The sequence below is a fragment of the Nilaparvata lugens genome, chromosome 5 (assembly GCF_014356525.2).
Source record: "Nilaparvata lugens isolate BPH chromosome 5, ASM1435652v1, whole genome shotgun sequence".
NCBI lineage: Eukaryota > Metazoa > Arthropoda > Insecta > Hemiptera > Delphacidae > Nilaparvata > Nilaparvata lugens.
The window spans coordinates 50,943,111-50,959,650 of NC_052508.1; the positions used below are offsets into that span (position 1 = coordinate 50,943,111).

General features: G+C 34.0%; 1 protein-coding gene across 1 annotated transcript; it reads right to left on the bottom strand.

Moving 5' to 3' along the window:
- Positions 1-12,419: 12,419 nt before the first annotated feature.
- Positions 12,420-15,360, bottom strand: LOC111051829. Its single transcript, XM_022338402.2, has 2 exons — positions 14,784-15,360; positions 12,420-13,376 (listed from the first exon to the last, which is right to left on the bottom strand). Exons 1-2 carry the CDS (start codon positions 15,117-15,119, stop codon positions 12,654-12,656), a joined length of 1,059 nt encoding a protein of 352 aa, XP_022194094.2. The 5' UTR covers positions 15,120-15,360; the 3' UTR covers positions 12,420-12,653.
- Positions 15,361-16,540: the final 1,180 nt, after the last annotated feature.

Sequence of the window (16,540 nt, forward strand, 5' to 3'; positions counted from 1 at the left end):
TTAGTTAATTATTGTAACCCATTATTTAATGTGGAATTATAAGTAAAAAACACAAACAAAAAAAAAATATATTTATGTTAATTTGCACGAAATGCGCATGTTCTGTGTTATATGAATGTATCTCTAAAAAACTCCAAAGAAAATGAAATTCTTACCTTCAAATGTGAAATTTATTACTGTTGCATCAAAAGATCATGAATTGAAATACAAATTGATAAATATAATCTTAAGGACTTAATATTTGTAACCAACATTGATAAAAATCAAGAAAGCCATTTCAAGTGTAACCCTGTTTGTACGCAACGTACTAAGCGCAAATAAGAAATTGCTCGAGTCAAACGGTAGACGATTGTCAAGTCACCGAAGTAAAATCACACTCTCACCCAATTTATGTAAAAGCCAAACCAAAGAGTCGAAACCTTTAATAAATATGAAAAAATGATGAAAGTCTATATTTGTTGCAAATACTGTTCAAATCTTAAGAAGTAATATGTGAAATCTTGTATATTTGTTATAGTTATGGGTCTGCTCATAAGCCACCCATGAATGGAAGTTGTGGAGTTGTTTTTAATGAAGGATCCTAAGAGACCTCATTAATTATTGTATTTCGATTGTATCCAATGAAAGGAACAATCAATTATTTATTTTTCGTAGCCAAAAGTGCACGATATATTGTTTTTAGTGTTAAGTGTGGAGTTTTCGTAGAAGTAAGGAGATGAAATAGTGTATTCATCACAATATCGGATTTTTCAAATAGTCATTGTTTCGACTCGTCTCCCAATTACCTATTTAAAATATCCTGGGGGCTTTTGTGTGATGAATCTTTCAAATAGATCTCATGAAAAGAGAGAAAAATTGTGATTACCTTTTAAAATGAAAGAATTTGCTAAAGGAATAGTTAGCGACCGAGCGATAAAGCTTACTTATCAATAACTGTATATTAGATAAGAGTACCGTTCTGTACTGAATATTTTTCTAGGAAAATTATTCAATAAAATTATAATTATTTTGCGAATAAAGCACAAATTATTTACGAATTGCTCACTGATTTTGAGGTTACACTTTGTTTACTATCGATCAGATGTTTTTAAAACAGTTCGAACGCAGCTGACTGATTCAAAGCATTGTCAAATATCATACCGGTTCTCATGCAAGGTAAAATATCATTCCTAAAAATTATAAAACTATCAATAAAGGATCAAGAATTTCAAAATAAAAAATAAAATGTATGTATTATTGTTGAAATTATTTATTATTTAAGAAATTGTATTATGTGTCAGGTCTTATTGTAACTAAATAGGTCATAGCATGAAATTCTATTATTGATAAAATGGCAGAAATTAATTATAATAATCTCAAACCTAATAAAAATTGTACAAGAATATAATTTATTAATAATTTAATTCAACTGAACCACATGGTAATTAAATCTCTTTGGTAGGTCTAAACCAATCACAGTGCATAGAAATAGCACCAAGACGGTGATCGTTTGAAAGCAACACATGTTAATCTATTATCAGACACCAACCCTGCCTTATCAGTTACACTAGCACGTGTACATTGTATGAGAGAAACTATGTCTATAAGATTAAGCAGTTTTAAGAATTACATAAATTAAATTATTATTGTAATTAAAGGAATTGTATTCTACTACTTGCCACTGACGTCATGTTTACGTCACAAGCGTTCTACCAATGGCAAATTTTTATGCAAATTATTACATTGAGATTCCGAGAAGCAAGGTCTAGCCTAAAAGCTTAGAGAAAACAGCAGCACTTCCCTTTTGAAATCCTTACCGTGTAGATCTCTTTTTATAGTTACCAAAGACCTATTTGTGAAAATTTCTTGTTCGATTTTTAAATGTTCTATTTGTGAGCCGATATTTTAGGCCAATCTATTTGTTATTTATAAATTTCTGTTTTCATCAATCGATAAATTTAAAAGCTTAAAGTAAACTATCCCTTAATTAATTCGGTGAAGGAGATATTTAAATTAAAATTCCCCACGTGCTGAAACCAAAGCCTGGATTGCCGCCGATCAAACGATTTTTGATCTAAAGAAGAAAACCACGACCGCCAAGGAAATTCACGTGAGTTATAAGTTTTAAAGGGGCCCCAATCTACGCTTCGAAAATATTTCAGTGCAGAAACATAAATTTTTCTTCGTTAAATTATTGGCCACGCCGACAAGCGCTTTAACATTTAAGAGCCTAAAATTTATTCATATTTAATTTCTAAGAATTTGTAGTTGATTAGCTATCCTCCGCTGCCTGAACCACGACCCCGAGCATTTTTAAAAATATTTTATAATTCATTTTTTCACTATTTTTTTCAAAATTGTTCAATTTTATCAATCGTAAAATTCTGTTGAATCACGCATGGTATCATGCAAGCACAAGAAATTTTTTAACTATTCTGTTAATGCCAAATTATTATCAACCTGTAAATCAAATTCTGAACCTGCACTGTATGATTGCATATTTTATTGTAATATATTTCAGTTTTGTTAATTCGCTTTCTGAGTTCGATTATTTCTTAAGCCTGTCAATTATTGTGTCTGATACGTTCTATATCATCAAGAACCGATCGAATACGATCATTGGAATAATTGAATTGAGCTGGATATTGGAACAGGTCTAAGTGGATGTAGCGAGTGGGGTCAGACCGAGATATTTATTCTTTGTCCTTACCTGCTCATATATCAGCTTTTATCTGTTACCTACCTCGACTTAGGAGCGAACACATCAATTGTACAGCAGATGCAGCCATAGATCATATAAATTCCTACAATAGAGCTTAAAACCCGACAAGACTCTGTTCTCGAAGTATATTCTGAACGATATTTGGTCCAAATACCGTATTTTAATCCTTCAGAACTTATTAGAGACGCAGTCCCGTAAATTATCTACATCGGGATTTTTGCTCGACCTGTATGATTTTGTATGCTCATTCTTCACAGGTAATAATTTTAAGGTATCCGTATTCAGTGTTTAGCGTCCGCTACACTACTTATAAAAATTTCATCATTATACAATCTGTCATTAGAAGAATCAAGGGTGAGCGAGCGTTTAGGCCTCCCGCGATTCCGACAATTGTATTGAGTCTTGTAGTGAGTCAATCAGTCTGGTGTTCACTCAGCGTCCTCACACGCCATTGCAAAATTTATAGCCACTACACCACTGACTCAGTGCAAGATTCACCCTACATGTGTGAAGCCGTTAAAAACGCACCACATGATTTGCCGGCCCAACGTGAGGCATTTAAATACAGCATTACATCACCCTACGTGTGTTGTCCTATCCTTGGAGGTGAGAGTGACTCCCCCAGGAAGAGCACCACAAAACCTAATCTTCTCTTTTTCTTTTCCGTATTTCTACAGAAAATGATATAATATTATTATCTATTTTCATTATAGAATAGGTTATTTTTATTGCAGAAGATTGTAATGTAATTTAGCCTTGTTATTTGAACGAATTTTAATTTTGAAAAGACATAAAAGTATCTTTATAATTATACTTTATTCATTTTTATATTTATCCACAATACCTATGCTATATACCAATCAAAAGATAAGAATACTATTGGACCATCAATAAGTCCAGAATGGAGATGATTGATTTACATCTGAAAATAATGAACCACCTATGAGTTATTATCTGATATTTGAGCTATGAGCTATTGCCACATATAACTTCATGATCTGTGTTATATTTTCATTCTCTTACAAATATTTCTCGCCTCATACCTCATACTGTAGTTATAAGCTACCTCATTCCTTATTGAGTTATGAAAATTAGCAATAATTAGATTTATTAGATTACCGTACATGTTCTGTAAGAAATGAAATTTCTTTTTAGTCAATTCTTTCTAATTCGTGTCAATTAGACATATTACAGTTGTGTTGTGTGTGACGTGGTATTTGTCTACTATGAAAAACACAAATAGAAATTATCAACCTCTTTTTATTATTATACATTTATAGCAGAGCCTGGTTTCGTGGCTGTCACCAGTCACTTCTACAGGCTGTATTGTTTACAACTTTACTATCTAAACAAAACCTTCACTGTGGCTGGTGAAGCCATGAAACAGGTTCCTTTATAAATAGGTACCTATTATAATAAACAGTGGATAACAATTATTATCTATACCGTATTTGTTTTTTCCTATTAGACACACATTTTTCGTTGTAAACCATCCTAATTTAATTGGGGGTTGAAGGTTTATAGAGAATAGATACTTTTACACATTGTGGTAATTGGAAAAGGTAAAGTACCTACAGTAGGTACCAAAAACTTCTTGAAAATGTCAGGTACAAGCCGTCCAATTGAAACTTGGAAGAAACTCAAATTGGATATATCATGGTTCTAATATGTGTCTCTTCCACAATAAATAACTTGAAAATTCTTCTTCATTACTGTACCAGTCTTTTTATTACTGTATTTGAAAGAGGAATACACTAAGCTGATAATGAGAGATGGATGGACCTACTTACAGTTTCAGGTGGGTTCCAATAAATTATATAGTGGCCTACTATTACTATGTTTTATAAAACGTTTACTTTTTACTGTTTTGTGAAAATTAAAAAGTATAAGGTACTGAATATTTTAGACATAAAGCCCGGGCCACGCGGTACTATGAACTTAGGGCCCAACCTTTGGGACTTAAGCTGCGTTCACACCAAAGTTATTGACCGAGCGAAGTGAGGTCCAAGATTCAAGACGACGGTTTGGCATTTATCTTAATGTTTAAATGTTTGAATGTTTATATGTTGCGCATTTACGGCGAAACGCGGTAATAGATTTTCATGAAATTTGACAGGTATATTCATTTTTTAATTGCGCGTCGACGTATATACAAGGTTTTTGGAAATTTTGCATTTCAAGGATAATATAAAAAGAAAAAGGAGCCACCTTCATACGCCAATATTAGAGTAAAAATCAGACTATAGAATTATTCATCATAAATCAGCCTACAAGTGATTACACAGATGTGTGAAGAAGCCAGTCTATTGCTGTATTTCCATAAGGTCTACAGTTTCAATCAGGTACTTGTGGATGAGAATACTGCGTGAGATCTACAGTTCACAGAACTACTAGTTAACAAATTGTTACTAATTAGATTGAACATAACTTATCATACACATGATAAACATATGTGTTTGTCAAGTTCCGATTAATCTGATAGAATCTATAAAGATTAAGTTGTTAACATTAATTGTTATCAACTTATTGTTAATAGCTTAGGTGTGAACGCCGCTTAAAGGGTTCCGACATAAAAGAGAATGAGTCTTCCCAGGTAGAGTCAAGTGTCTCCAACAGATGGATAGACATTGTTCTTGCGTTGAACACATAGAATTAGCGAGTCAGTTGCGAACCTATTCAACTATGTATGAAATATACATAGTATTCAATATACATAGTATATATAGTATGTTATATAATTATATAGTATGTATTCAATATACATTACTTTATATATTTATTTATTCAGATTTTGAAGTTGAATTATTATTTCCGCTACAGGAAAATATTAATTTCAAGTTTTTATTAGATCAAAAAGTTAGAGCTAATAACATGTTGGAAAAAAGGCCTTCTGAAGATGTCTGTAATAAAAATAGATTTTTTATCTACTTAGAACACAGAACTAAATGAATCTATGAATGGGTTTCATTCAGTAACAGAAGCGTGCGGACCTGTGAAGGGGTTGACTATTGTTTGCTAATCACCTCACAGATAGAGATCCCAAACCTGGTCCCAAAATTCCTCTTTTTCCCAGTTGGTCCCAAAGTTCCGGTCACCGGGCCACACTATGCAGCGTTCCGATCCTATTCATGTACGATAATTTCCTATTGTGGAAGGGTTGGTGGTGTGACAGCTGACAGATCATATAACGGACATAAAATGTGGGTGACATACACCATTTCAGGCCGTTGTCAACTTTGTCATCGGTGATCATAATATAATATGTGATCGGATCGGAAATCTTCATTATAAGTGTGGCTCATTGAAGGCCTAGGCTACGCTATTATCTTTTGCCATTGTAAAATAAAATCACAGAAGATGGCCCAAGTTCTAAATTTATACTCTACACTACAATATTCAATACCAACTACCAACGTACCCAGAATACAATACCTTTGAATTCTTTATAGGTGCATTGCATACTACTTTAAAACGTGAAAACTCTTGTGGTATTATTGAATAAAACGGTTTGAAGTTGTCACAAACACTCATAGACATGTCCTACTTATCAACACCTATTCAATATTTCAATATAATTGAGTGAATTCCAAGTCGTTTATTCAAAACGTAAAAAAAGTTGAGGAAACTCGTTTTCTTGGAAGTGAATTGACAGGCAATCATACTAAGTTATAGAGATTTCTGTCGCCATATTCTGCTATTTCCTATGATAACTGATCAGACTATCATAAAAGAGAGATTTTTTTTAAATACGGGAATCGAGAAATATAATCTGGAAAAGTTTACTACAATATTCTATTAAGTGTTCACTGCAGCCAGATGATAAACGTAAACACTTTTGGCCTTGCCCTATTATTGCGACTCGAGTTGGCAAGGCATTGTTTTGCTAGGTCAATGACCCCACACCCCACCAGAGCTACGACGCTCTCTCAACTATCTCAGCAGCTATATTGATATTCACTTAAAACTGACAGCATTCCTCGTGAATACTATCAATGCTTTCAATTCGACCAATGCTGACAGAGTCGCACTAGGCTACCTACCTCAAAATAAATGGCCCAGTTATTATCTTCTTTGGACACCCTTCCTATTAGCTATTATCACGCTAGCTAGATGAGTAGAAACTCTAATAATAGAGAGAACCTGTCTATTTTTATAAGCAGTGAATCGATCTGCATCAGCTCTGCATTTCTACTTGACTAGGTCATGGATTTAAAGATTTTTGTTTTCTTGTTATAATAGTAATAGTAGATAACCGACTATCATCGGTCTCAACTGTCGCGCCCCCATAGTAATACTGTACCATAGAGAAACAATTTCTTGAGTAGATATCCCGTGGTATAGGGCGTTTATGTCGCAACTTTTACTGTTATCTCAAGCCAATAATTCACGTGTTTCTTTCCCAAAAATGTGTGTGACGCTGGTAGTCTCTCATATTGTGCCGTTCATACACTCTCACCCGACCAAAACAGTAAAAATCTACAATAATCGTACGACTTGAGATAACAGTAAAAGTTGTGACATAAACGCCCTATACCATGGGATATCTCCCCACGCTATTGTTTCTCTATGGTAATACTATTCCAACTTAATGATAACTCCAGTTGTGGATTGCAGAGTTAACCAACTGACTCCTTCCACTGCATCATCAACAGTATCACAAGATGTGTCACGACATTGCAACTGTACCATATATTCATGTATACTGTATCACAGATTACTTACTTCCTCCTCAGCTCTACATGTCTTTATAACCACAGCCTCCCTCACATAGCCTCTCCATCTGTCTCGAACCTCGGCCTGCCTCCTCCAGTTACGAACTCCAAGATCCTTAGATCCTATGTTTCACGAAATTGCAACTGTTTCATAAAGGAATGTCTACTGCCTACTGCCAGAGAGTATAGAATGTTACATATTATTATATAATGTAATGTAATATAACATAATATTACATTCTATCACAGAGAAACAATAGCGTAAGTAGATATCCCATGGTATAGGGCGTTTATGTCGCAACTTTTACTGTTATCTCAAGCCAATTACTGTCGATTATTGTCGAATTTTACTGTTTTGTTGGGGTGAGAGTGTATGAACGGCACAATATGAGAGAATACCAGTGAACCACAGCTTCACGGGAAATAATTGCATGAACTATCGGCTTGAGATAACAGTAAAAGTTGCGACATAAACACCCTATACCATGGGATATCTACTTATGCTATTGTTTCTCTATGATTCTATCCTCACTGCTTACTGCAGAACAAAGTGTTCCAGTTGCAATTATCCGATGATTTCGATAGATTGTTTTTCTGCTGATCTACGACTATTTCCCGGTCAGATTATTATGACGATGATGATGATGTTATTATGATTATTCATTATTGATGAGAAACAATAAATTCTTATCAATCTATCAACAATTAACTCAAATTCATACAACAGTGCAATATCATCATCTCATCATCTTGTTTGTACCTTACAATATGACTTTCACTTTCCTCAATTATTATGTATATTTTTATGTGATTTTTAGTTACTTTTGTGATATAATCATTGTTGTAGATTTTGGCATTTTTTATCCATATTCATTTATTAGAAACAAAACAATAAATTGGATTACAATATTAGGAAGAATTGTGCATTTAATTTTTAGTTATTCTGGTTAAAGTGCAACCTTTACTTTCAGCTTCAAGCTTTACCTTTATAAGTTTATAGTTTGACCTTTACCTTTATAGTTTGAATGTGTTTCATTTCATGGCTGTATTTTGAATGCTTCGCCCACTGAGGGCGAGTCTTGTCTCGTTCAATAGTAGAATTTAACTTTGACCAGTCAACCAACAACCAGCTAACTTACCTGTCCTATGGCTCCATTTACACTATGATGTATTTAGCTACTCGATGTCTAAACTTAATTTTAGTCTAGTAGAATCATGCCAAGATAGTGAAAATAATTTAATACTGCAACAAACGAACCAAGTATCTCAAATGTCCTCCGATTGGCTAATCCTCAGCCAATTGTAGGACACTCTGGGTGGCGACGCCTCCTTTTCTTCAACCACAAAACTCGTGTTATGGAAGCTATTTTAAGATACTAGATAAGACTTTGGCAATGATTACGTTTCAAGGAAATTCAGAATTACTTTTCAGATCAGATTCATTTTTAATACACTACTACGGTACTATACTAAAAAAAATCTGCCAACTTTATTATTATTGAACTCTATTATTAATTTATGCCATAAACTACTAGAAAAAGGTTTAATCTTCTACTTTGCTAATGTAATAGTATAGCCTAGTTTCTGTCTTTCCATTCTGAAATGGATCTGGATGTGATTACATTAATTTAAAAGACGTTATTTTGGAATGCCATTTTATAAAACGTATTGTTTTACTAGCTGAATGTTATTATTTATTGAATCGTTCCTTCATATAAAATTGTAACATATTTAATTTGGATTGATAAATAAAAATCCCTAGTTGAAATATTTATAGGTCTAAGTGAAGTAATTGGCTAATATCGCCAAAGAGATAGCGTAAAGATTAGATAATATCAGACGTCCTGGCTAAACTGTACAACAGCCTAAGAGGAATGGAAATAAATTTTGCTACTATATAATATTATATAAAATATTGAAAATTGAGGTTAGGCATAAATATTTACTGATCGGCGACCTAACGATCGACCGAGCCATACAATGTAGAATCTGACCAAACACCTTGGCAGAAATTTATTGTGGCAAAACAGTATGCAATTTGAGGAACTAAAAGTCTCACGTGGCTAATTATTGTAATGTATGAAACAACTAATAATCTATAAAAAATTACTTAGCATGTAAAGAGCATATTTAAGAACACAACAAAAATAATTTAATGTATTAAGGAAGTAGGAGGTTACTGGGCGCATGAATACTATAATAATTTGCATGCACCAATCAAATAGTGGCAAATGATAGGCGGCAATAGTGAGCCGATTCAAATATATTTGTATATATTTCTACAAATAATAAGAATTTATAAAAAATTATTGTATAGTCTATGTTTTGGATATGGCCTGAAGGCAAAGAAATTATTAAATATATAATATAAGTTGATAATTTAATATTTGGTACAGTCTATTTGAGCCTTGAATGGCGGAGGAATAGAATATTCAAATTTTATGCAAATTTAGAAATCGGAAATGAGAATTGTAAAATTGAGAAACGAGAACCACACTCGCCTGCCAACTACCACCATGAGAGGTCACCAAAAATTATAGAGCGTAATACCTTGTAATAATTTAAAGTTAAATTGAATTACTAAATTTCTTATAAGACTTTGTGATGCTCTTATAAAGCAAAAGTCATTTTTAAATAATTTTGTAACCCCTTGGAAGAGACGACTCCAGCTACAATAATCCAGGACCACCAGGAGTTGGATCGACATCAGCAGCTCATAAGAAAATTCCGACACGTGAGTGAAAAATATTGAAATAGTGATAGGGCGCCCTCAGTGCTTCGAAATTACATAAGAATCAAAGCTAGCTTGTCGAAAGGGTTTCTTATAAATTAAGAATTTGGTAAAAATACTTGTGCAAGTAAATGTAGTATAAAAGGTATTTTATTAGAAGATAACGAATCAATTCATATATCAGAAGATCTATCAATCAAAGAAGTCTAAGATCTAGGCTGTTAATACAATATTCATATGATCATTAATTTCTGCAATATAATTTGCGATAATTTAATGTAGCTCTGATTCAATAGATGAATTGCTCTATTTATTCCTTCAGGTGCCGAATCTCGCACCCTGAGATAAAAAATATATTTATTAAAAAGAAATCTATTAGATACTATAGAATTTAATATATATATATTTGGATTACTAGCTTGTCAATTTGTCATGCTGACCTAAGAATTTAGTCTAAAAAATAGAATTATCCAAGTCGACAGGTATTAGCAAGCTGATATCGCAGCTACATGCAAATAAATGCATATGATCATGAAAATGGAAGCACATGGTAACGTTTCGTGTTATAAAATTTAAAGAATAGTATTTAGCCTGTGATATTTTATTGATTTCGATTATTGTTTTATCTTATATTATATATTTTTGTCGCTCTATATATTTTTGCTCTGATTTATTTTTTGAGATATTTGTTAATATATGTATCAAATTGTTTATGGTGTACGATTTATTTTAATTCCTCAATACTATAGGAAAAGTATTATAAATATATTTTTTAATGAATTATCAGAATTATTGTGGAAGCTCATATCTGGGCCTATAAAGATTTTTATGAGACTATATCCTATTAAAAACCACAACCTGATTTTTATAATTGTTAAAATATTTCATGCTCTACCGATTGATGCCAAGCAGGAGGCTAATCGTTATTTAATTATAAAAAATAACGTGACAAAAATACACAACGTACCGACGTAACAGGTAACGAGGTAAGTTGAAAAACTAAATTTAGTGTAAATGTGTTGTAAAAGTGAGAAACTTATTTTTCACTGTGGATGATGACCGCATGAGCTTTTTGCTTGTACGTGAGTAATGGAAAGCGAAGGATGATTTGATGAGATGATCAAACGTCCATGCCTACCGGCGGGATTCATACCCGCTAGCAGACTGAAAGGTGCAGCGCCTAGTCGTCTTAGCTATCCTGGCCGGCATTGTTTCATAAAATTATTTAAACATTATTTACATGAAAGAGAATAAAGTATTAAGCAGGATTAGTGACAGTGGAAATATGATTCTCTCAAGCTTTAATCAATCTATTCCCACTCAGCCTGGCCGAGCGATTCTGAATAATCTCATTATAACTTCTGGGAATTATGTTTTCAATGTTATAAATGATTTATGAAAAAATAAATGAGTTATAAATAATAAATTATTTATAATGGGATTATGCATATTCGCTCGGCCGGGTTGATCAGCAATTGTCTGATTAAAACTCGTGGGAATTATATTTTCAATGTCGTTGTTGTTGTGGAAATCCAAGTGTGGGAATCCATTTTTAACGGTTGCAGCAGTGAATTGAACAATTTGGTAAACCCTGCAAGTAGTCTATTTTTGTCGTGGTAGAGGAACCACCATCACCAATCCACACAGTCTCTCCTCATCCTCAGTGTGGTATACAATCTCATCTAGGGAACAGTAACTTAACTCACACGCGACTCAGGTCGTGAAGAGACTCGACTCTAGTCGAGAGCATGAGTGTTTTCAAATGGGTGACGTCGCGGAGACTAGAATCGACTGGTCTGAGTGTCACCATTTGGAAACACATGCTCTCGACTAGAGTCGAGTCTCTTCTCGACCTGAGTCGCGTAAGTGTGAGTTGAGCCTAAATGGATCTCTGAATGTGTGGCAAGTAGCAGGTGGCACTATCTTGTTGGAAAAACATGTTTTGGTAACCGGATTACGAGCAGAGCTGAAGAAAGTTCTCTAGCATATTATATAGAGCAAGTAACTAGGCATTAATTTTTGTCCTCAAAAAATATAGTCCCAAATTAGCCCTTGATGAGATTGCACACCACACTGTGATACTGTGGACTTTTCCTGTATTTCCTGTGGATTCCTGGTGCCTAATATGTGAATGGTAACTGGTAAGGCGGGAGCTACAATATGGCAGTAGTTGCGTTTTCCACGATAACAATAAACTATTTGCATTGTTGCCAAATTACCCGATTCACTGTCGTATACTATAGTTTTATCTTGTGAAAATACACACATTGTTTTTTTTACATTTTATTAAAGTTATACAAAATATGAAAATATATTCTGAAGAGCTGAGAGCATTAAATAATAATTATTTATACTTGTAAGCAAATTATGTATAAAAAGTAATGAATGTTGGAAAAACATGATAATTGTTTCGTTTCATGACCATTTTGTTGGTTTTTGCTGACCATTGCATGTTATATGTTGTCGAATTAGGTATTAGAATAGTCACCTCTTAGAGGTAGATGGCCTATCAATCAGGAGTAATTTGAATTTGTAAAGGGGAGTTGTTCTTAAAGAGGTCATTTGTTTTGGGGGAGTGGGAAGATGCATATGAACTGTTTGGGCTATTGTAAGGAGACTGATGTTGGCTGGAATGTTGCATTTGTTGTGAGGAGTTGACAAAGTTGGTCGAACTCATTGGATGAGGCTGAAAATGAGGTTGAGAAGATTCTCCTCCAAACTCCGCTTCGAAAAGAATGTTGGTGATTTTACTTCTCACCCAAGCTTTCATTCTCCTATCAGGCAGTTTTTTCAATGCTTCAGTTACAAAATCACCAAAACAAGTATCTTCATCCCTAGCTTTACCTGAATTAGAAGTCATTACATCATATGAGTGACTCATTTTCTTCTTATGTCCACTTAATAATTCAAAGTCGGGGTTTCGTTTGCGAATCGTCGGTGTTACTTCTTCAGCTACAAAATCATCAAAAGAGATATTTTCATCCCTAGTTTTACCCACACTGGATGTCATCAAGAGATTGATTTTCTTTTCAATTCCACTCAATTCTGAGTCCGGGTTTCGTTTGCGACTCTTAGATGCAGAGACTTGTGGAGAGGGGCTTGGGGATCCATTTTCCAACTCACCAAACAACTGAGCTTGACTTGGAATACTAGAATTATTTGCATCTCCTTCAATTTCGGCCTCTGGTATAGAGTTGGTACCATCGATCACATCTTTAACAAGTTTCTCCACCTGTAAAGGCACAAGTGAATTAGAATTAAAAGATTTCGGAAAAAAACATGTAGGTTTAGGATGACTAAGCTTTGAATAAGCCATCAATATTTGGTAAGCTTTGCAATTACAATCAGCTTTGCTGACCAAAATTTTGATAAAAAAATCAGGCATCAGTTGAATTCGGTCGGAAAATGGAGAATTCATCCTTGCGTGAATTTTAACCAGTATTTCAATAGAAAAATGACCAATTCATATAATATTTTAAGCTACCTATCTTGTGAAATACTTCAGATAAAATTCCTCATTTTAGAAATCTTTGATGAATGTGGAATTCTATCCTTCATTCTGATCCTTACTATAGAATATGGTAATTTATCTGAAGTATTTCTGAAGTATTTCTGAAGTATTTCACAAGATACACAGCTTTTAATATAGAAATTGGCCATTTTTTGTGTATTGAAATACTGGTTAAAGTACATTCAAGAATGTATTTTCCATTTTTCGACCGAACTCTTATTTTACTTATTTTCCATTATTTTGAATCGCCTTGATGAGCTGTAGCACGATGAGATCCGGTCATTGTATCTTTTTCAAAAGTTATGAGTGTTTAAAACGGATAGAAAACATAGAACATGATCTTACGAAAGCTCAATGTGAGGAGAATGCAGTTGGTGATGATGGTTGAAGCTAAGAATTATCGAGTAATTTTCGAAATACAAGGAGCATTGTTATCAGATGTACCTGGAAATCTATATGCGATAGGGCGCTCTACCTGGTCTCAGATTGTAGAGTACAAAATTACGCCCAGAGGGATTTTGAATTATACGTTTGAATGGTAACAATCGGAAGATATTGTTGATCAAAAACTGAAATTCATAAAAATTTTAATCATTTTTTGAAAAACTGTAACTCAGTACTTATTGGAGATAGGGAGTCCAGGATGATCTCATTTTATACAGAATTTTATAATCTAAAGAAAATGATAGCACATTTTTCTGTTCGATTTCAGGTTTTGGCGGAAATAGCTGAAAACTGGAAAATAAACCAAAATACGAGGTTTTTGGGTCACTCTGTATCCAGCACAAGGAAATTTAGAATGAAAAATTGGTTCTGGACTTCTCTTGGGTCTGTGTCCAAACAAATATATTAAAAATTCTGAACTACCATACAATATAAATTGCAAGCACCAATGTAATATAGTGAGTGACTGGACTACTGGACTATTATACAAGATATTAGTTTTTAGGAGATTGGAATTGATTGGGTATTAGGAGAAATGAATAAAATTTTTTGGTTTTAATTGGGAGTTGCACGTGATGAGAGTCTATAGGAAAGTGGGAGTGAGAGATAGGAGACAGGCTGAGTTGGCAATTGTGTAATATAATTCCCAACAAAAGAATAATTCAATAAAAAGTGTTTGCTCACCAAGTTTATTGAGTTTGTGTTTTCAGGCTTGCTCGTTGAAGGCAGGAAACTCAGTATTTTATAATACTGCCATTTTGGAGTGTAAATTTCACTAGCACATGTAGCAACTCTTTTACTCCTTACTATTCTCACTTTCTCCCTCAAATACTGCGATCGCAACGTATGCAACTTCTTTTCTACATCGGAAGGCGTGGTCTCCATCTCTTCTGCAATCCTTTTCATGGCTTCGATCCTACAATTGAAGTTTTTGTGATTTGGATGGGAAAGTTTCCACAGCACTGGCTCTCTTTTGAAAAGTTCAATAAGTTTGAGTACTCCAGATCTTTTCCACTCCATTCCAAACAATAATCTTATAAACAATTTCAACAGATGATATGTTTCAAAATACAAGCAACAAACTGCACCGACAAGCAATAAAACGACGCAGCACAACAATATTAAAGATGCTGTTTGTTGCGCGACTTTGAGAACACTAGAGCAGTAATGATTGTATAGACCGCAAAGCCTCGCGGCTGCGCCGGGAAACGGGAACTTGTCCCAAGGTCGCTACTGTACACTGTTTCATGGCGCATGAAAGCCGACTGCAGCATGTTGTGCGGCACATTGCTCCAGAATATTACAATATAACATTACTGTACATTCAATACTCTCTGCATTGATCTGGCACTTGATGCGTACAGTGAGTGACTTGCGCACGGCTCACGGCAGCAGCTTGTCCCAAATTCACTCATTACTACGAGTCATGACACCGGGTCATGCTGCGCGTAAAATAATTGTTTGTTTGTTTGTTTTTAAAGCTTCCCAGAGACTCTAATCAGAGTATAGGAATTGTCAAAAATTTATAATACATACAGTATTACAAAAAAAAAAAAAAAAAATCACACAAAGTGAACTCTCTACACGCAAACTCTTCTGTGGTATAGAATACTCCAAGCATCAAAAAACTTTTTAACTCTTTCTCAAAAACATCGACATCTTCACAATTTTTCAAGTGAGTGGGAAGCTTTGTAATAAACTTAAGGCCCATATATGTGGTTTTTTTCTCAAAAAGAGCTGTTCTGTGATACAGTGAAGCATAGTCTCCTCTATTTCTAGTATTGTATCCATGCGAATCAGCATTTCTAGTCATTGTCTTTCTTCTAACATGCTTAATCACCTCATATATATAAATAGAGGGAACGGTTAGTATGCCTAATTCTTTAAAGTGATTCCTACAGGACTCTAAAGGCATAATACCTTTGATCGCTTTTAACAGCTTTTTTTGTAGCTTGAACACCCTCTCCAGATTCTAGCACGACCCACCCCACACAATAATGGCATAGCGGATGTGTGACATTATGAGTGAGTGGTAGACTGTCATTGTGAGTTTGGTATCATTCAATCTTCTTATTTGTCGGAGTAAATCAGTAATACAGTAGAACTCCAACTATCCATATCGCCGATTACCGATTTTCCGAATTTTTAGAAGAAAGTAGGCGAAATTTCCGTGATTTACAGATATATCCAAAAAGCATTAACACTCTTTTAGCAGTTTTATTTATATAAAATGGTGGCACACCATGCAGACGCTATCCTTCACTTTGAAACGTTCTACCGACTACTTTTGACAATATTGGAAAAATAATTTCAATTATTTCTGAGAAACTTTCTCGATTTCACCACCCACTTCATTTTTAGAAACAAAAAAAAGTTTCCAGCATGTCGAAAATTTCATGTTTTCTGTTCGAAATTTATCTCGACATTGACAAACATAATCA

Coding starts and splice junctions, on each gene's coding strand:
- LOC111051829 (XM_022338402.2), bottom strand. CDS start 15,119: ATGGAGTGGAAAAGATCTGGAGTACTCAAACTTATTGAACTTTTCAAA. Junction 13,377..14,783: donor ACACAAACTCAATAAACTTG/GTGAGCAAACAC, acceptor GTGCCTTTACAG/GTGGAGAAACTTGTTAAAGA.